General features: G+C 32.4%; 1 protein-coding gene across 3 annotated transcripts in view; it reads right to left on the bottom strand.

Annotated features, from left to right (window-relative positions):
* Positions 1–646: 646 nt before the first annotated feature.
* LOC129224310 (tyrosyl-DNA phosphodiesterase 1-like) overlaps positions 647–22,435 on the bottom strand; it is a 61,964-nt gene continuing 40,175 nt past the window's right edge. For 2 of the 3 annotated variants that reach the window (XM_054858745.1, XM_054858746.1), the window contains exons 12-16: positions 17,071–17,186; positions 13,885–13,992; positions 12,022–12,124; positions 6,096–6,195; positions 647–776 (exon numbers count right to left, since the gene is read on the bottom strand). In XM_054858745.1, the coding sequence (XP_054714720.1) occupies positions 703–776; positions 6,096–6,195; positions 12,022–12,124; positions 13,885–13,992; positions 17,071–17,186 (501 nt within the window). In that variant the 3' untranslated portion in view covers positions 647–702. The remainder of the gene's footprint in view (positions 777–6,095; positions 6,196–12,021; positions 12,125–13,884; positions 13,993–17,070; positions 17,187–22,435) is intronic. The other variant, XM_054858747.1, reaches the window with a different exon arrangement.

Genomic DNA, 22,435 nt, shown 5'->3' with positions numbered 1-22,435 from the left:
CTCTAAAATGTTTTTTACAGCTGCTGCAACGTTTATTCCTTTCTAAAACTTGTAGAGCTAATATGCCGTAAAGGCACCTTATCAACACTCATTTTAAAAGTAATCTGTCTCGAGGCAGTTTGTATCTAAACAAATTATTTGGTTTGAAATGAAAGCTGCACATGTAACCTTTCCAATGATTTGTCTTACATAGATGCTGGTAATAATGGCAACACTTTAAGCCGCTTCTAACGCCATCTATTGCACATCCGCACGAACCTTTGCATTAACCCAATATATTTGGAAGGGCATGAAGTGGAGTATGAAAAATTAGGCTACTGTGCCAAACAACCAAATAGAACAGTTCATCTGAATAAAGAGGTGTATATTTTATACTCAGTATCTTCAATTTGTTTTGTTTTACAGTGAAACTAAAGAGAATGTTAGTAGAGACTGCTATATTTCTGCATAGTCAGTCTTAGAAATAAATAATAATTAAAACAATCAATCTAAATAAAAGTATATAATTACATTACTTTAAAAAAATTTTACGGGTGTATACTTGCATCCTGAAAAAAGAAATAACATTTTTTTTTTAATTTAAATATTTATTTCTAAAATTTATAAATAACAAAAATACATTCTTTTAAAATTATAAAACACAACTCTCAAAACTGTACAATAAAAAAGTTTGTTTATAATTTTCAAAAACATTCATTGATTTTAAGGTGGACACCATTTATTTCCATATCGATCAGGACCTTTGATCTGAGGAATATCCCAAATCCATGGTTGATCTAAAAAAAATTGCAGATTTAAATGGTATCTGATTTTCACTCAATCAAGAAAATAAATTAATGTAATATATAATAAATTGTTTAGTTATTATATTTATAATCAAAAATGTTTGAAACAAAGTCTTTCTTCACTTCAATCCATTCTAACTTTCATTTTCATAAATACTGCACAATTTCATCAAAGATGAAAAAAGCACAGGTTGAAGAGGAAAAAAAACCCATATAAAAAAATATTTTAATTACATTATTGAAAGTGCAACAGCTTAATCATATTCAGGGGGTCATAGTGCATTTTGCCTGTCGAAAATTGGGAAAAAAAGTATATTTTCACAAAAAAAAAGTAGAAATAGGATCAAAAAAGCAGATTAGTTCTGTAATGAAAGAAGGATATATTGGAAATATTAAAAGGAAGTCTCATATTTTCAGCTCCCCTGCACATTTTATTTAAAAAAAAATCTTCATATGAGAATACCACAAAAATATAATCGCATCAAAATCTATTTCATTTACAGTCATATATATTTTTAAAGTTCTCTGTTGCAAAAAGAAGTTGTTGTATTTTTAGTAATTGGATACAAAGTAGGGCATCTCAACCAAAGGTCATTCTATAGCCAAAGTCTGCAGGGGGGAAATAGAATAGTTTTGGAAATTTTACCGACAAAAAATTGAATGGTTTTTTAATGTAGGAAATGAACCCCCCTTTTTCTTCTGTTAAATGATTATTTATATAGGATTTAAATTTCCCTCTAGGCTCTAACAATGTTAACGTTTCTAACTGTGAATTTCTGATTCAAATAAAGGAATAGAGATAATCTTACCTTCAAACTTGCAACTTCATATTTCTTTTAACGTATATTAACTGTATACATTTATTGTCAACTTATTCATTTTTAATGATATTTTAAAGAGAAATGAAATCTTTATTTATGCTTTTTAAAAACTTTTACCAAACAGTTAAATAAAAACACAAATTTGAAGAAAAATAAAATAACAATCAAACTTCTGGGAGAAGTACACTATATGACCAAAAGTATTGGGACACTTTCAAAAATTCACATTTTTAAGGCTTTCTCAAGAATTAAAAGACCTTTTGCTTTGTAAGTTTTGTCATGTAAAATGTATGCTCCAGCTGTCATTTTCCAATAAAAGTTACATTACTCATGCGCTTAGGGGATCAGTAACAAATTGAAGAAAACTAAAATGGTTTTTGATCATCATACATCGTAAATAGCTGAGAATAAGCTGCAAATTTCAGAAATGAGTTAGCCGACTATGTACAATTATTTTATATTTTTGAGAAAAGTATCACTGATATTCACAAAAATACGAGCATTTCTTTCAAAACTACGAATTTTATTTGAAGGTTTTAGGATCATAACACACAATGTTTTTCATCACAGCTAATCAAACTTTTTAGAAAAGTTAACAGCGTACAAGAGAAGCATAATACTAAATTTGAAGTTAAAATAATGAAAATTGGATAAATATGCACATTTAAAACAATTGATTTCTCACTGTGTATGTGCAAAAAATAGCAATTTACAACTTTTCACAGTCTAAACCCCAACTAAGTTTTTTAACTCATAATAAAATTCCAGCTCAATATCTTAAAAATTCAGAAAGTTATCAGCAATCTAATGAGCTGAATTTTAACAATACCTAGATAGGTGACGAGTCGTGAGAGGTTCTTCGCACGTTTGCAACATTTGTTTGCAATCGTTCAGTGTGATTCATGTTAAAAACAGATTATTTGCAAACGACCCCCTCGTCACTCATCCCCTATCCAAGAATTGTTGAAATTCGACTCATTAGATCGCTGATAACTTTCTGAATTTTTTAAGATAATGAACTGGAATTTTTTAATAAGTTGAAGAAAATAGCTGAGTTTTAGATTGTGATAGTAATGAATTGCTATCTTTCGCGCATGCACCGCAAGTAATTATTTGCTTTAAAATGTTCATATTTTAACCAATTTTCATTATTTTAACTTTAAATTTTAGTATTATGCTTCTCATATACACTGTCAAATTTTCTAAAAGTTTGATAATCTTTGATGGAAAACTTTGCATGTTATGAGCCAAAACCTTCAAAAAGAATTCTTAGTTTTGAAAGAAATGCTCATATCTTCGTGAATATCAGTGATACTTAATCAAAAATATGTAAAATATTTGTACATAGTCAGCCAGGGGTGATTGTGAGTTCATCAAAAAATACCTTAAAGTTTCAAAGCGAGACCGGGGGGGGGGGATCTTTGACATTACTTAAGTGCACCTTTGCCATAGTATTAAATAGTTCTGAGTCAAAATATTGTGTGTACATGTGATTAAATTTTTAATGGGTTACAAAGTTACTTTTGAGCTGGTGTTATACAAATTATCTTGACATTTATTTGTCCATCTTAAGGCTCTTGCAGGTATATTTGATGAGTATTATATAATTTAAAAAAATTGCGGAGGTAGGGAGATAAAAACATAACAAAAAAAACATAATTCCGGTATTTTCGGACATAAAAATACCGGAAATACGTCCGAAAATACCGGAAATTCAGTAAAATACCGGAACACAATCACCCCTGGTCAGCTAACTAATTTCTGAAATTTACAGCTTATTCTCAGCTGTTTACGATGAATGATGATCGAAAACAATTTTTGTTTTCCTCAATTTGTTACTGATCCCCAAAACTCAAAAGTAATGAATTTTGTACTGGAAAATGATAGCAGAAACATAATTTTTATGTGACAAAAGTTGCAAAGCAATTGTCCCTTTTGTTTCTTGAGAAATCCTTAAATATGTGAATTTTTGAAAGTGTACCAATACTTTTGGTCATATAGTGTATCTACTCTGCCCCAAAGCCCCTTGAAAAAAACTGACACTGATAACAGCTCTTCACAACAAATAGATAACAGGAACTTTTGGAGGAAACAGTTTGACACCAAAATAGTATTTCCAACATGGTTACTTAACAATGTTTTTCAAGAAAATATCTTCATAGTATATTTAAGCTTTAGCTTCAATTATAGGTAGAGGAAAGGAAGGCACATGTGAACATGGATGTTTTACAAAGATAACTTGAAGTAAATAATCTTTAAAATTCTCAAAAGCAGTAGTAGTCTCAACTCTGAAATAAACTTTTAGAGCAATGAGCCATTTCGTGTTTCTATGGTGAAAACTTCTTTGTTTTAACAGATGTAGTATGTAATTTCATCATGGTCTTCTTTGTGGGAAACCGCATTTTAAATCCAACTAATAAGCTAAACTTAATTATTGCAAACCATTGTATGAACAGCACAATGTTTCAATTTTAAGTTTAAAATTATTAACAAATACATTATCATACTCTCTATGAAGCTCAAAAGCAATGTTTAATAAGAATAATCTTTATGTAATAAAATCTTCTTTGTACTGTATAATCTCTGGTTTTTTTTTTTTTTTTTTTTTTCTTGTCCATCCAGTGATTAGAACATGCTACCAGACTTTTAAAATTTGACTGCAAGCAGGGTTTTGTATTTCGGAAAAAATATTTTCATATTGACATATTATTGAACAATTTTAGTTGAAACAAATTCATTTAAATCCTTTAATGAAATTGGAATATATGTAAATGTTTCAATCAAGAGTTTTTTTTTTCTTTTGAAATATGACAATTTTTCTGTTTTTTAATCTTATTCCTATGTGCCTCCGGCTTGTTCACATGTACGCTTCTACAAGGGCAGATGTGAAAAACTTAAAACGTTTTTCAAAATACCATCAAGTAAAGAAATAATTTTGTTAAAAACATCTCAAAAAAATTCAGGTCGCAAAGAAAAATTTATTCAATCATGGGGATAATTTTGTTCTGAGAAATTGATAATATTTTTTGTGAAACAAAGAAATGAAAAAAAGAAAAAGTTCACATGTGCTCCCCTTTCCCTTGAGTTATTTTTTAAAGATTTCATTTTCATGCATACTTTTTGAGGAATCAGGATGTGATTAAATTTAACCTTTTTACAAAGCGAATACATCAAAGAATTATTAAAATATTTAAAATTATAATGATTTTCATACAATTATTAACATGTAAAATACTAAATCACTCAAAATCTGATCTGAAATAATTAAAAGTATTTCTAATATTGAATTTTACATACCACAAATAAGGCTATATACAAATAAGGATATATATACAGCTATATTAAAAGTGCAGTTAAGTTAGACAGTAGATAATGGGGTCGTTTCCAAAATTTTAAAAGTATTTTTTTTTCTGAAAGAGCATGCTTAAAAACATAGGATCTGACCATTTTTTAAATAATTTGTTTAAGTTTAATATTTCAAAAAAAATACTTAAATCGCTGTGCTTTTATATTTAACGCTTCTGCCGATGACATCACAAATGATGAAATGCTATTCAGTGCTGCCATTCACAGTGCAAAATATTTAATTTGCATCTTTATTCACATGTATTGGCAACTATATGGTTGATAGCAAGCATAGAGTGCAATTTTAATTCGCTTCTTGATTATCATAATGTGGAAAGGTGGTAGAAATATGCACCAAAGAGAGCCATTTGTGACGTCATGAAGACCATGCCTTTTTTGAAAAATCGGACATTTAAAAAAAATTAATTAAAAAATAACTGTTGGGAAAATAAAAGTATTTTCTGGGTCCATGTTATTTTTTTTTTTTTTTGCTTATTCTATCAATTTCAGTGTCAAAGAGTACTACTTTTGACTGGAGGAAACAACCCTATTCATATCAGCTAAAATTATGTCTTGGCAAAATCACCTGTTATGAGTCACATTTTGCAGTAACGAGAGCCAGTCCAAAACTTTTTCAAGGGAGGGACAATTGATTTTTATTTCTTATCCTTTACTACATACCCCAGTTTACAAATATTCAACACAAATGTTTCAAACTTCAATCCTGAAACATTTGCGGGAGACAGCCCTCAAAATTTCTTTCCCTTACATCAGAGCTGCGGAGAGCAAGGCGTCCATCTTATCAGTTTGGTCCATGGTGGCCCTTAATAAAACTTATAAAACTCTGTCTTGGACCCCTGCACAAGTCCCCCTAGCTTTTGACTAGGCTGACAAGGCCTTGCCCAGCCTTGCGTAACATCATCAAACATTGTCTAAAATTATGTTTCTTGAACTTCAATATTGGCAGATAGTGGCCTAAGGAAGGGGCACTCACTCCTCTTTGAATTTGTCTTCTGCAGTGAATAAATGTTTCGTGAATTAAGTTACATTTACTTAATATATTGGCTTGTAAATAACTAATTAAATGCAAGTAAATACATATATATACATTTTTTTGAAAATTTGTAAAAATAAAAACAAATACCTGTACTTGAGTACGGTTCCACAGGTATATCAAAAGGTATAGGAAAAATCTCACTAAAGTTCTTTACATTTTTGCTTGGCACACTAAACATGTCCATGCCCTAAGAAAACACAAGTTTTAACTGCACAACATCTGTTGCAATGTATAATAGATATAAATTAAATTGCAAAAAAATTTTAAACAAAAAATTTGCCAATTATTTTTACTCCAAATTATTTATATTTTTTACTCCAAATATTATTTCATAATTCAATAATTATGAAATAATATTTGGAGTAAAAAATATCAGTTCAAATAGAAGTTTCCTAAATACATTAACTATGGATATTAATTATACTATAACAGGAGGTAATTTAGGGTTTAAGTGCCTACTTTAATCAATGATTAAAAATGTTGATTTGATGCTATGAAACTTTGATGCTAGATACTGAATTTTGCAAAAAAACTTGATAATAGAAAGCGAAAGTCTCCTCTAATAGCGCTTTAAGCAGAAAATCAACCATTGTAGATTTATCTCTTTGTTTTTCATTTTCATAATATTGTTCCTTCATGCACACCTGGCTTTTTGTTTAGCTTAGAAATATATGAAAGTGGATTTCCAACCCCTTAAAAAATCTATCTAGAAGAAAGAACGGTTTCCTCTCAGGTTGGCCTTTTTTTTTCTAGTATCATCAAGCAATTTGGCTAAATTTTTGTATGATAATATGTATAAGGAAATATAGCAATTTGAAGCAAGCATAGAAATTTTCGAAAACCACCACTGAGCGCTTAATTTTAAAAAATATATATAAATGTATATTTATACATATATATTCGCCATGCATGGGTGAAGGTGGGAGTAAGGGCGCCCATATGCAAAATTGTAAGGGGGGCTCAGATTTTTTCCCCATGAGTTAGTAGGGTATTTTCTTTATGGAAACCGATTTCACGACAGGTTAGAGTCATTAAAATATTTCATTTTTAATAACTTATTCATTAATGGCTGGAGAATAAATGTTTTTACATTTTTGCAGAGGAAAAAGTACCAAAGTACCAAAAAAGCAAGGAAGTTCTAATTTCAAAGGTGAGGCTCAAGCCCCCCTATACGGGCGCCCTTGGGGGGAGGGTTAGAGCTAAATAGACCATCTGGGCTAAAATATTGTTTGACCAGTCCGCCTTGTCTTCAAAAATTTACAATGTGGCCCGCGAGGGAGAAAGGTTGGAGACCCCTGCTATAAAAAATGAACAAGAACTTAAACCTAAAATTAAAAGCAGGGGGTTTTGCCTCGACTAATTAGGAAAAACGAGTTTCGATAATTAGCCTCCCACAGGAGAGTACCTGCCAGTAACTAAAATCATCTTACCTTAAGATCCAAAAAGAACAAGCTCAATCCAGTAGTCAACTGATCAATACTCAGTCCATTTGTAAACGTTAAAGAAGAAATAAATTAAAACAGGGTTTAAGTTCTTGTTTATTGTTTAACATGTAGCCCAATAGTATTTAGCCTAATGTTATTCTGTAATGCATGTACTGGAGCTTAAACACTCTCTTTTTAGTTTGTAGCTTATTATTATTATTATTTTTTTTTTTTTTTTTTTGGTCTTTTGACCAAATTTCCCGCTTAATATATATATTAGGGTGTCCCAAGTTATAATGGCGAAAAAAAAATTTGAAATCGAATACGCATACCCTCCAGATTTTTTCCATTTCACCTCAGAAACATGAGAAAAAAATTTTATTGCAATAAAATAACAGGAACCCGTGCCGACTTGAGGTCAAAGTTGGACCTGAAATTCTGCACAATGACTACAGTAGAAAGATTGCTAACTGTATAATTCCTTACAACACACAACATCAATTTTTTTCAAGCAGATATTTACAACAATATTACACTACAAGAAACGAAAATATTACTGCACATATTTTCGTTTCAATGTTTGCTTTTTGCAGTCAGGATAGATCTTCCGGTGCTATTGAACGCAACGTAGCACAAATTGTTTTTGTTCCTCATCAGCTGTTGGCAAACCATGAAAGTCCTGCATCATTTTTACCGCTCTTTCAGCTACATCGTTTACTGCTCTAAGCATTGAGACCGTCTTTTTCGCATCAAGGAATGAAATATTATTGACCCATAAAGAGGGACACTCGTTGAGAAAACTATCATCCATTTTAAGTCTAGTAAACAATGACTGGCTTTTGGCTGATATGAAATCATCAATTGTTTTCTCTGCAAAATAATAAAATAACCGGTAACAAATGCACGATCTAAAGGAATAATTAATTAAACAACTAGATGAAATAAATGTGCAAAACTTGCCATACAATGAACCATAAAGTTCTTCCTTCGATGGAATGTACCTTTTCTCATGGGTCGAGAAATCTTCTCTACGTAAAATTTTCACCATTTTTGATTTTGTTTCTTCTTCTACCTCATCATCAAAAAGAGCTAAGACTGCTATTTCGTCAGACAAATACCATAAATGCTAGATGAATTTTTGTAGAGCAGCTTTTGAGATAATTGGGTCCACATTTTCGTACGCTTTCAAAGATTTCAAAAAGCACAGATCTTTATTGGGTGCTTTGACTGCCAAAATGCATTGAAGCCATGGTTTCATATATTGTCACTACAAATAAGCAGACATCTAACAATGCTTCATTTTCCTTCTTATCTAATTTTAGTTGTGAACTAAATAGTAATAGTTTTAGGGAGTAAATCGCTCGAGCCATCCATCAAGCTTGGTGCATGGCTCCCGGTGGTCTTATTTTAAATTTATTTTCTATATATCCACCTAAAAATATGATAGACAGTTCTATCAACTCTCAATAATCATCCCGAACTGTAACTTTAGTAAGCTCAGCACGGTAAAAGCCAAGTAAATTTTCAAGTTCGGGTACAGTTTGGAACAACTCCGCAGCTCCTCTATAACACTGTATTTTAGTGGGATCGATGTTTTTCCAAGACTCTCTGAGATTTTTGAAGAGTGGAATATCAGGGCTTGTTGTGACTTGTTTAATTTTCACTTCGAATACTGCCTTTAATACCAGTTCATATATATGATGGCGGCAAGCAAAGAAAAGCATTTCTCTATCAAATTTTTGCTCAAGAAGAGCGCAAGCACCATTAAAACGACCCGTATTGGAAGCTGTAGTATCGCAACAGAGAATTTGAACTTTATCTTCGAGATTCCAATCTAAAACTGCCTTCCAAACAGCCTGTGCCTGTTCTTTTCCTGTAGAATTATCTAGTTTAGGCACAGCAATGAGTTGTTCCTTACATCCATATGAAATAACTATAGGTAAGCGATCTTCTTTTGATTTTTGAGCACTCAAAGCAGGCAACAGTTTCCCATCCCAATGTAAAGTCACTACATCCGGTACCTCGAATTGAAAATCAATTTTTATTTTTTCCGCGCGCTCCTTCCGCTTTTCAGTTCGAATTCTCTGAATTGAAGATTTACTTATCGAAAATTCATCTATGTTACACCCAAGTGCGTCAATAGTAGCTTCCAGAATAAACACAGAATCTCGTGTACTTAACTGACACCTATCCAATGCAGCAACTAACTCTGGAGTATTAAAATCTCTCCTCATTACATATTTACTTGTTCCAGGTGCTGATTTATTTGTTTCTGGTTCTGATATACTTGTTCCAGGCTCTGGTACATTTGTTCCAGGTTCTGATATACTTGTTCCGGATTCTGATATATTCGTTCCAGGTACTGATTTATATGTTTTAGGGAAATCTTCTGAATATATATTTTCACTAGAACTCGAAGAGGTATCTTCTTGTATTGGTTCATACAGTTCCGAGGATGTTGAAGTGGAATCGTATTTCATGCGTCTATTTTCTTCTTTGACAGCTCGAAGTCGAGCCCTTTCCTCTTTGTCAGTCAGTTTTTTATCCACTCCACCTAAGTGACCACGTCGCCCGGGCTCTCTTTGGAGTTGTAAGAAAATCCGATCTTCCTCTATTTTGATTAGCTGAAAGGCATCAGCATGTGCGATATCGAATAAATTGTTTAAATTACTCACAAATTCTTGTTGGCGTCGCCTGAATACTTGATGTTTCTTTGCATTTTTTTTGTAAGTCTCTCCAAATTTGATACAGGTTTTTAAGTTTATTCACACAATTTGGCAACGATTTGGTGGGAATGCATGCCTTTTCCCAAAAAATGATGCACTCCCGAATAGCGAGATTTGCACTTTCACTGATGGTTAAGTTCACTTCTCGAATGTTATAAAATAAAACAGACAGAACTTGTCCGTTAGAGGGAAGTTTTGAGCCCGTAATTTGATGTTTTACGACTCCTATCAAAAATATCTCTTTTTTCGAACTACGCAATTCCACTGCCATGTTTCGTTCACTATGGAAGAACTATACTGCGCTCGCTGACCGGAGTGTATTCGTACTGACTCTTTTGACGGTTTCCACATTGCCACGGACAAGCCCCCAACATCTGTTTTTCTGTTTTGATTTGTCTTCTGTGCACCATTTACGGCTGTTTTGAGCTTCGCAAAGTATTGCGTCGCCAGCGCTCGCTTGCTTAGAGATATGTGCTATTTAGACGTTTAGGCGCAAGTCGGCACGGGTTACCGTGCTTCAAATTGCATGAAACTTGTTTTGCAACAGTTTTGACATAAAAGGAAAAAAATAAGAGGGTATGCGTTAAAAAAAAAAAAAACGACTTTCATTTTTTTGGGACACCCTAATATATATATATACTGTCAGCCCCACTTAATCGAACATCGCCGATTCTAAGAAATATTATTTGATTAAGCTGGGCATTTGATTAAGCAGGGAACTTTTCTTTACCTTTCTAAATTGACAACATTTGTCTTAGAATGGGATCATAATAATAAATCAATAGTTATATAAAGGGAATAGTTAATGTTATTGGTAAAAGTTTTGAAATAGGATGAATGCAAGACAAAATAGTTCTGTAATTAATTTCAAGTAGGTATGAAAACTATAAAAAGTAACTTACAAATTGAGTTACGAAATCTTTATTTTGCCACATTTTTTGAATACATTATTTTTTGAAAAAGTCCATAGTAGTAGATAGCTTGGTGAAGATCTTTCGGGAACACATTTCCCCCCCCCCTTCCCCACTTGTCTATTAGAGATGAGACGGGCTCAGCCCGGGCCTAAAGCGGGCTCGGGTTCTAAAACCGAAAATAGGTTTCGGGCTCGGGCTCAAGCACACATATTCAATTGCCAATCTCCATACAAATTCAAAGCAAATAAACATTTTCCCACTGTGAAAAAATGAAAAGAACATTTAAATCAGTTCAATCAATGTCAAATTTACCCCCCCCCCCCTCCAAAAATTAAAAAAATTAACGCTTATTTATAATGTTTTTTTGGCGATTACTATTGCAATATGTCATACAGTAATGCATTTGAAGCGGAGCATTTTAAGAAAATTTAGAAACTTCTGTAAATGAAGAACATTTGACGTAACATTTTTCATTAACAGAGAGATCATGTTCGACTGTAGAAGGCTTAGTTTTTGATACAAGAAAGTTTCCTTCGCACTCGGGCGGGCTCGGATTTTGGTCCAAGACAATATCATTTGGGCTCGGTTACAAATTTTCGGGCTCAGGCGGGCCCGGGCTCTCAAAAATGAGCCCGAACTCATCTCTATTGTCTATCCTGTTTTACATTCAATTTTTATTAATTCATTATCGTCTAAAATGTGTATATTTCTTTGTGTTATTTTATTTAAATCTCAACTGCACTATCCCTTTTTTTTTTTTGTAATGGGGAAAAGGAGAAGAAATTTTATAGGAAAGTGGAAATATTTTGATGGAATATGCATGTTGTTTTTCTCTCCCGTTGTCGGCAAAAACTATTATTTTATCATAAACTTTTACGCATACTCTCAAATTTTAGGAACAAATAGCAAAATGAAAATTAATAAAAATCAACATGTTTGAAATACTTACAAAATATTTTGGAAGAAACATGACGCCTAGTTCATAGGATCTAATCATAAATTGAGCTCCTTTTTTCTCCAAAGTACCCCATGCAGCCTTTGAGAGATTAGCACTAAAAGAATTAAGTTTTTATGCAAAAATAAATAAATATGAATTGCACACAAGAGGTTAGCAAAAAGTTGAGTTAATATATTCAGTAAATTTCACACAGAAGTATGGTTTTCTAAGAGCCAAAAAGAATTTTTTATTTAAGAGCGAAACAATTGATTTGTCAAAACTGCACTTAACAAAAATGCACAAAATATGAACAAAATTGCATGTGGGAGGGGTAGCGACATTAAAAACCACAAGCGACGACATTTAAAATACATTGTTTCTAAGACCTTCATAGGTTGTTCATTAAAAAAAAATTATTTTTGGTAAAAATCCTTTGTTTACTTCCAAATAAAATTTTATTTAAATAGCTTTCATCCAAAAAAAAGGGGGGGGGGGTCATATCTATGTGCAGTATGCATTTAAAAAAGGGTAATCCATAAAAATATTTAAAAAAATTTTTAAATACATCAACATTTTATTTTATTTATGTTGCATTGAACATTGATTTTTTCAATTGCTACCTTCAGATTGTGTCTCACACGCAAGTTTTAAGTTTATTAAGAAAGATGGTCTTTCTGAAATTAAAAAAATACACATCTCTCCCTAAAAATAGTCAAAATGTTTCTGCTGAAAAAAAGGAGAAAATTCAAGCTTATAACTGTACATTTGTATCATACCTTTAAAGATTTTTTTATGATCTAGAATTGCCACTTAACATACATAAAATCATTAAAAAAACAAAAAACTAGAATACTGAGTATTGTTAAACTTTCACACCATTTAAGGCATGATGTTTAAGGAGATAAGTAGAGAAGCACCGAATATTCGTTCAATATTCAGTACACTGCCTATTCACCACACAAACTGAATATGCAGTTCGGCTGATTTTAATATTTGGCAATAAATTTAAATATCTGAAAATTGATAAACAAACACATATATTTTAACGCAATGAATGAACTTCATAGTATAGTACCATAGTACAACTAATATAATTACATTCAAAGTAATTTAAATGTAAGTGAAAAGAATTATTAATTAAATGCTTGCTGTTTTTTAATTGTTCTGAAATCTTAGGACCACATTATATTCACTTTACTATTAAATTCATTTAAAAATGAAACCATAATCGGGGAAAAAATTAAGTAGTCATAAATATGTAAAGTATTGCAATTTATTTGAAAAATATGCAGTTGGGAAAAAAAGATAATTTCACTAATCATTAAAACGGTGATTAATAATGTATACAAAAAGAAAAACTTGGATAGCAAATATTGTAGTATTTTAATTTCTTAAGTTTTACATCATATGAACCACTAAATATTGTTTAAAAATGAGCAAATTCAATTAATCATTGTAATCAAAGTTTAATAACAGTAAGTTAAGGCAAAAGAGTATTAGATGTCCTAGAAGATTCTTTATGCATAACATTACATTTTACTATGATTATGTCAGTTGTCAATCATATATCAAGAAAGAAACTAATTATAAATTTCAGATAAACATAAAACTAAATCAGTCATTTACTGTATTAATTTCTTTTTGCTTTTAGGATTATTAATTTATTTTTTATTTAGTTTAAATTTCTCATTATACTTTGAATGTAGTTTAATTTAGGACAATATTGGAAATGAATTCACATTTTACAAAAAATAGAAATATTAGTTAAAACATTTCAACCAGATATTCAGTATTCAACTAAATATTTGGCATTCGTAATTGGCAAATATTGTATTTGGTGCAGTTTAGTGGTAACTTTTGTAGGCTGATTCTTACCTAGTAAGAAGAAACCATGCAATTTTAGCATTATCAGGTGATACACGGATATATGTTTTGATATGCGGCGAAGCTTCAGTACGACCCAATTTATCACTTTTCCACTGGCTAAAATTAAGATTAAAATATTATGAGTATTTTAAACTGAAATTAAATTAAAATTTACTATGAAAATAGCTAAGAAATAACTTTAAATTTATAGCATCAAACATGTATTTCTTAAAACATTATGCAAAAATGATTCAGCTGTAACCACTAAAATAACAATATGTATTATATTGGATGAACGCAAAAGTTCTTCTGCTTTTGGATATGCAAATTTGCAATTTAATGGACATCACATATGTCCTAAAATCGTTAGCCAATCAAAAGAGTGGATGCCTAACATATAAATGCATCATGTCTCACAAAATTAATCATCTCAAAAAAAAAAAAAAATCTCTAGGTGTAACTTGGAAAGCAAGAAGGAGCAAATAAGACATTGTTTGTTTTAGAGTTTGATAAAAAGGAGTACATCAGCTGCAATTTGTTGCATTGTCTGTCAAGTTAAAGTAGTGTATGCTCATTACACATTGGAGAAGATGATATTGACCAAGCCATAAAGAACAACCCACACCCAACCTTGCAAGGGATTCCTTCAACGTACACGGGAAAATGGCCGAGAGACGGCTGGTTAAGTTTACAACAAAGTAGGATCATTGGGTTTTACATCACCTGACAGTTGATCAATGGGATGACCAAATCAATACCTGTGTTCACTTGCTTTTCCGGTATAAAAACAACCTATTTTTGAAATGATTGTGACAGGAGATAAGAAGTGGGTTATGTGTGGGTTATAAAGTGAAGTGTCATAGGACTGTGTGTTGCTCCTCTGATCTGCCCGGATTGACATTGAAAGCTAAACTTTATCCAAATAAGGCGTTATTGAGTGTGATGGACAGAAAATAATTCACTGGGACAGCCTGCTACTCAGCCAAACCATCAATGCTGACTTCTACTATCTACAGTTAGGTTGCATTCAATATTGGACGCAAAGAGGTTAGGTCTCATCAATGATTGAGGTGTTATCCTTCATCAAGAAAACACCAGACCACATGCAGCAGTCATCATTCCCTAAAGGTTACTGGGCTTTAGTTGGGAGCAAGGGCGCCCATATGCAAAATTTTTAGGGGCGGGGGCTCAAAAATTTTCCCCATTGTTTAGCAGAATATTTTCCCCATGGAAACAGATTTCAGTACAGATTAGTGATATTAAAATTTGACATTTTTAATAACTTATTCATTAATGGCTGGAAAAGTAATTTTTGTATTTTTTTGCAAAGAAAAAAGCATTACAAGCAAGGAAGTTCTCATTTCTAAGGGGGGGGGGCTTGAGCCTCCCTATATGTGCGCCCTTGGTTGGGAGGCTTTTCCACCCTCCGTATTTTCCTGACTTGGCACCAACTATCAACTTTTTTGGCGTTAACTTATTTCTTCAGTCAGAAAACCTTTGATGATCTTGATGCTGTGAAAACTGCCTTCAAAGATTTTTTTGGCTCGAAACTGATCGAATTTTACAGCTGTAGGATTCATCTCCTAGAAGGAAGATCACAAGAGGTCATAAATAGCAATGAAGATTATGAGCAATAACAGGCACTCGTCCTTTTACATTTATTTGCTCTTTGAGAGTAGTAAAAATGGGTGGAACTTTTGCATTAACCCAATATATACAGCACAGTCTAGCTATCTCAAGGCTTGTTACTCCAAGCTCCATTTAATCTGAGGAACCTCATTACTGTATCTCCTCCCCCCTCCCCACCCAAGAGAAAGTTTTAAAAAAATGTATAAAAGAATTAACTGCTGGAGCAGTAGCACAGGACTAGAAAATGTGCAAAAAATAAAAAAACGGAGTGCCAGAGATTTAACACCCAATGATTACTTAAGTGGAATTTTTGTAGAAAAGTGGTTATTATTATTATTTTTTACATGAGATTCTTATTGTGTTTTCCTCAAAAATTTAAAATACATTTTTATACTAACAAATCAGTGCGCTTGCTTCCTTTTTCCACACTTTTGTCTCTCAATTTTATGTTACGTATAAACATTAGTGTTTCTCTTTGATTTTACTGCATAGCCCACATGGTCTGAGTTTTCAGTAATCTGGGTTGGTATGGGTCCAAAGCAACTCAGATTACAGAACACGACTATCTGTATATTTATTTTAATCTGGTCATTTCATAAGTGTTTCGACTTTAAAGGAAATAAAGGGACATAATCTCCAAAAAAGATTTAAATAGAGCCTTTCCTAGGATATGCTTGGCTTTGATAGAATGAATTTGGTACTAGTGTATCATTGCAATCATCTCCAAGTTTGAGAAGTACTTGATGATGACTATGATGAAAGCAATACATACACATAAAAGTGTAACTGTTTCTGTGTATGAAATGTTTTCAGGAATATAATAAAAAGTTTGCTTTAAAAATACTAATTGTGCTTTATTTAGCTGTCATTTTACCATTCTGGTTCTAAAATAATCAAACCTTGCCATACACGGCTATAAATTTATCAAACTTTTTTCAACAACAATCAGGTGCAATGTTTGTGGCTTATTACACGATGAGCTTTATTATTTCATCCTGTAGTTAAATGTTTAAAGAAAAAAATTATTTTCTAAAATGTTAAAAAAAAATAAAATCATTTACATTTACTTCATGATGAATAAGTATTACAAAACATTATTTTGACATGTTTAGTAAAACACAGATAAACAAACACAAATTTTCTGAACTTTTTAAGGTAAACTACCTTTTTATCAGTTCTAAAAACAAACTAATGGTCACAATGACTAAAGTCATTTCCAATGCATTTTATTTTCTTTTAAATGACCAGAATGTTATAAAGTTTAAAAAAAAAATGCTCCCAACAAAGAATAATATAGAAAGTAAAAAATGGCAATAAAAGAAAATAAAGCTCATAAAACTCCCCCCCCCCCTGCCATCCCTTCAAAATATGTAGTTAATTTAAATCTCCTGAATTTTACTAAGCATTCATTTAAGTATCCTGTAGGAAAAATAAAAAAATAACGAAGTAAATAAAACTTTTATTTTAATTAGAATATTTCGTAATTATGCATTACACTATTATAAAATTTTTATACAAAAGCAAAAAACAATCGTGGTAAACAGAAAAAAATTAGTTTTAACATACTGCAAAAAGTTCCTTAAATATTGTTGCTTCTGAGCAACCTTAATGCTGTATGGGAGAGATGCACCAGCAGGGTACCCTTCTAAGCTTTTACGGACATTTTCTACACTTGGATAAACCTAAGTAATGAATTGTATTTTAAATTCAGTCTTAAATAAAAAAATCAGTTTAAGAACAAAGATACATTAATTTAAACATTAAAGGTCATAAAAAAACAAATAAATATCTTTGTGCAGAAAAGTAATATAAAATAAATAATGTTTAATTTTTTTTATTAAAGGTCATATGAGGCAGTGAGAAGCAAAGAGGGATGCAAGTGACAAAATTAAAATTTTGGAGATAATCAGTACGAATAATAAGAAAACCTCTCTTCTGCTTTGGGGCAAGAGACGGTACTAGTAGCTCTGGTGGGTGCTGATATACAGCAGGATCTAGAAAAAAAAATCAATGAAAGCCTACCTAGGATCTGTATTTTAAACCTGTTTTATAAGAAACTTTAAAAAGTCCATTTACATCCATTTGCTTCTCATTGCCCCATATTTCATTGGCTATAAAAAGTTTTTACATAATCAAACATTGAACACATAGACATGGGAACCGGTTCGCTAGTACTCACTTAACTAGATAGATCATTCTACGGAACTTCGCGGAGAAAAATGATTCCTTTGGAACTAGTCTCGGCCGCCATTTGGTGGGCAAAGAAATCGGTGCTGGAACTGTTGGTTCTTTTCTTAGGGGTTTTTTTTTCTTAGGGTTTTTGGCGATAAAACTCAAACATACCTTTAGGCGTCGAAAAAATTGACTCTTGGAAAAAGAACTTATTATCTAATTATGTATAACACACAGGCAGCCAGGTGTCACTCGAAAAATTCTATTTGATTTACATTTTTGAGAACATAAGACTTTTAGATCAATCAAAAATTAGTGTTAGGGCCCTGGTGATGTTTTGCAGGGCGGGGTGGGGTGGGGGAGGGCAGAGTTTGCAGATTGGGCCTAGCTATTCTTCCCATGGCAGTACAGGTGAGCACCATGATGACAGCTTACTACCCTGTAAATTTATCCCGCTCGTCTAATTACGAAATAATGACCAAAAAAAATGCATTTCTATCATGTTGACTTTGAAATTTTTGCATTTTATGTTTTAAACTTGGTATAGTTGATTTTTAAGATTTTTTTAATCATTTTGATTTAAGATTGTTTTAATCATTTTTTTTTTTTTTTTTGAAATTACCTAAAAATTACTTTTCATTTCACAGATTGTGTGTACATATCTTTGTTATGTTCACCTCTTTAGTAACATCTTGAAAAAATTAATGGTGCCTGCAATATGACCAATATTCTAGTATGTGCTCTTAGGTACAAAAATGTTGGGGAGCGCCAAAGCCCGATCATTTTGAGATTGGACATGGGGTTCATTTGTATTTCAGGGCTCTCCTAGGGCCCTACTATGATTTTTGAAGACACCCCACCTCCTATATTTCTGCTTTATTCTGAAGCTATAAAATATTTCGATACTTGCGTATTAACACAACCATGCTAAATTTGGTGGTAACCCCATATCACAATGTTTAAAAAGTAGAAGAGATATAGTATACGATAATTAATAAGATGGGGTTAAACTTTGCCTATTTACCGTAAATATCAAAGGCATTTATGATATAACTTTTAAGAGTAAATACATATTAAACTTGGAGTGGTTTTGAGATTTGCAAAGAGATCAATTTTTTAAGGGGAATTTTATCAACAAATGAACAGTTTTTTCCTTGTCTTTGTTTTCACAAAAATATCAAAGACATCTGTGTACTCTTAGATTCTGAGGGAAAACATTATTTATTTTTTATTAGCATGATAAATTAAGGAGATTTTGGACCCCCCCCCCTGAAATCTAAGAGCAGGGGCCCCGCATGGGGGGAGCGCTGTAATAGGGAATTAATAGCAACTGTTTGTGTTTCACCAACAATTTCATTGCAAGTTGTTCATATTTGTGATTTATGATAGTTTATTGTGTAACATTCATTATTGATTCTGATCAGAAAGTGACTGTGGGGATTTACAAACCTAATGCACCTTAAGTTATTTTTTTTCATTAAAAATATTTTGTAAATTTAACTGCTCTGATCAGGGGCGGATTTACAGTCTATTAGAGGGGCGGCGGTTGAAAACCGTAAAAGTCATTCCTCCCCCCAAACCCGTCATGTGGGGGAGGGGACAAGGAGTCAATTGCACCCCCCCCCCCTTTATCCTGTCTTTTAAATACTAATCGACGCTCACGAAATTATCTTTCGCTTGAAGTGTCAAATGTCCCCTTTGGGGGCTATCTCCCCCCACTGTTCTAAGTCATAGCAATGTATTATCATACCATTATGGTGTAGTCCACAGAAGAAAAAGGTTTAAAAGCACTTAAAAGAACATAAAAATTATTAAAGTTCAAAAAAAAAAAAAAGGGGGGGGGGAGTGGCGAGCTTAGGTACAAATCAAAAAGTGGGTAACTCTATCCATCCTCAACAACACTAACTGTATAAACTTAATTTTAAGCAAATTTGTGGAATGTACTTGATTGAAATTATTAGCGATTGCTAGTAATTCCTTCAATTCAATATTATTAGTATTATAAAATGACTTTCACAGAAGGGGCGGTCCCCCCCCCCCCCCCCCCAGTAAATCCGCCACTGATTCAACTGATTGCTAGTAATAAATCATTGCTATCGTGATTTCAAAACCCATGAAATATCAATTTTACATTTTATAATTTATTACCAACCAAGAATACATATCAATTTGCCTACGAATTGAAAATTTCATACGGTAAATTTCACAGATATGTGCATGTTAATTTAAAAGCCCTTCATTTAAAAAGCTTCAAGAATTCATATATGATGCGAGATGCAGCCTAAAAAAAATGCTCGTGGGACCATTCACTAATTACGTAAGGGTCTCAAGGGGGAGGGGGGTTGAAAAAAATCTCTACATACCCTTACTGGGGGGGGAGGGGACAGACCGTTACGTAATATTTTTCAAGTCGATATTCTGTATTAGAAATTGCGCGATCAAATGGTGTTGCAGGGATCATATTTTACTTAATTCGGGAAAGTAAAAACATAGAGGATGAGCTGTTTTTATTTGCTTTTCATAGAATGAATAGTGTAAAATATAATAAAAGAATCTCACTGTGTATGGCATGTCTTTTTTTAATTCGTACTGCGTTGTATACAAAAAATAGTTGTCGAAAAAACATTCAGTCTGGAATCCTTTTAGTAAATATTTTTTTACACCAAAAGGTTAAAAAAAAATAATAACGATTCGAGCAATGTAAGATTTTTTATTTTATTATTTTGAAAATCGAAATGGAATTTTAAGTAAGATAAGGGGGTGGGGGTGAAAAATCTTACTTACCCTTACATGGGGGGAGGGGGGTCAAAAGTTGTCAAAATAATCTTTACGTAATTAATGAATGGCCTCTAGCGATTCAAACTGACTTACCCAGAATCCACAAAACCATAATTTAGTTTATCGTTGACAAGAAAGGTATATACTTTAATGTTTCACATAAAGCTAAATTAAAAATTAGTTACAAATTAGGAAGATGCGAAATCTATTTTCTGTTCTGAAATTACTTCCAACAGCGAATTTCCAAGAGAAAATTATTTTGAGACATCTTTTTTCCAAAAAGTAAGATGTTTCATTGAAAGTGGTACTTTAAAACTAAAAAATCCCCGCAAAAATTGCGGAATACGAACCGATAGTAAGCTTATAGGATGTGCGGTGGGAAGTTCTTGCCCACAAAATGGCGGACGATTGTTGGTTGAAAAGGAATCACTTTTCTACCACAGGATGATCCATCTAGTTAAGTGAGCGGGAGCGAACCGGTTCCCATGTCTATGATTCAACATATTTGCATCAAACTTTTGTACACACACATTAAGAAAAAAAAACTGGATCCTATTTGTTAAGTAAGATGAATACTAGAATCAGAATAGAAGATAAATATAAAGTTTGGATGCTTTTTTATCTAAAGGTTTTTCATCTGCAGGCTGAGACATATATATTTGGTTTTCTCTCAGCAATTATGTTTGCCCTTTCAGATTGTCATAGTCTTAAAAAAAGCAAGATTCAATAAAAATATAAAATAATTAAGGTTTGAGAGAATCTTAAATATGGAAAGCTGAGGTATAAAAGTATTGTAACTCTATGTTTATGGCATGTAACAAAACTTTTCGTCTGCATTAAAAGTTGAAAACATACTAGGTGACTTAAAACATTTTTCCTTATTTGGCAAATTTTGTCTGACGATCGACAAAAGTAGGAGTTCCATTCGTTAAATTGAGAGTTTTTGTCCCCCCAAAAATTGAAGTTTGGCATGCTCCTGGGCAGGCCCACCATTTGGGAAATTAGCAGACTTGCCTTTGCTCCCCCCCCCTCACCAATTTTGGAAGCAAAGTAATTTGAAATGATAGTGGTATTAACCTAATTTAACACCAATAATTCTCCCCTTTTAATGGGCTCCCATAGAAGATGTACACTGCCATGTGCAGGTAAAGGGCAGTAACTGCAAATTTTTCATTTTTCACTTTTTTGCATTTTTGTCATCTATTGTACGTTATCTTTATTGTACAAGCTCGCTTATTTGGTTTCCTCTGAAAAAAAAAGAGCAAAAAAGACGTCTAATTCCAACATTTCCCGATTGTTAGTATTAAATCCAAAACACGTTTCATTAAATATCTCAAAAACTCAATTCTGCAGATACTGCCGTTTAAATGCACACGGCAGTACAGTGGACTCCCTCAATCTGAACACTCTAATGTGAACACCCCGATATTCTGAACACATTTTGACAGTCCCGGCCATAGATCTTTAAAAGGGATAGATAGGCCTTCCTCCTACAGCGAAGCGTATTTCGCCCGGAGAAAGTGGGGTCATCATGATTCTTCCGAGAATCACGTGATCAAGGGACATCGTGTCTCCCTCTTCTCGGGCAGCAGTGATATAACAATGCGAAGCGTCGTTAAAAGTCTAGGATTGTCTGAAGATTTTCATTATACTTATGTGAGAAATCTCTATATGTGTGAATCTGAGATTTTCTAGCGAAAGAGGGTTTGATGAATTTTATTAAAAAATAAAGACATAGTGAGTAACAGAAATCTTTCTTTCTGCTAAAGGCAAAAAAAGTCCTCATGCAGAGTCAAAATTAAGAATATTTTAAGCAATTTACTATAGATATCGAGCATTATATTAAATCACTAAAAACAAGCGATGGAAAATTAGTTATAGTATGTCCGCGAAAAACTGGATTTTTAGGTTTCCTAATTTCTATGAAAAGTGTGCTGGGAACATATGAAAAGTATGTAGGTGCCCGAATTCCAGTTTTAAA

The sequence above is a fragment of the Uloborus diversus genome, chromosome 6 (genome assembly GCF_026930045.1).
Source record: "Uloborus diversus isolate 005 chromosome 6, Udiv.v.3.1, whole genome shotgun sequence".
Classification (NCBI taxonomy): domain Eukaryota; kingdom Metazoa; phylum Arthropoda; class Arachnida; order Araneae; family Uloboridae; genus Uloborus; species Uloborus diversus.
Note: the sequence above shows the minus strand (reverse complement) of the source record. Positions and strands in the feature narration are given on the sequence as shown.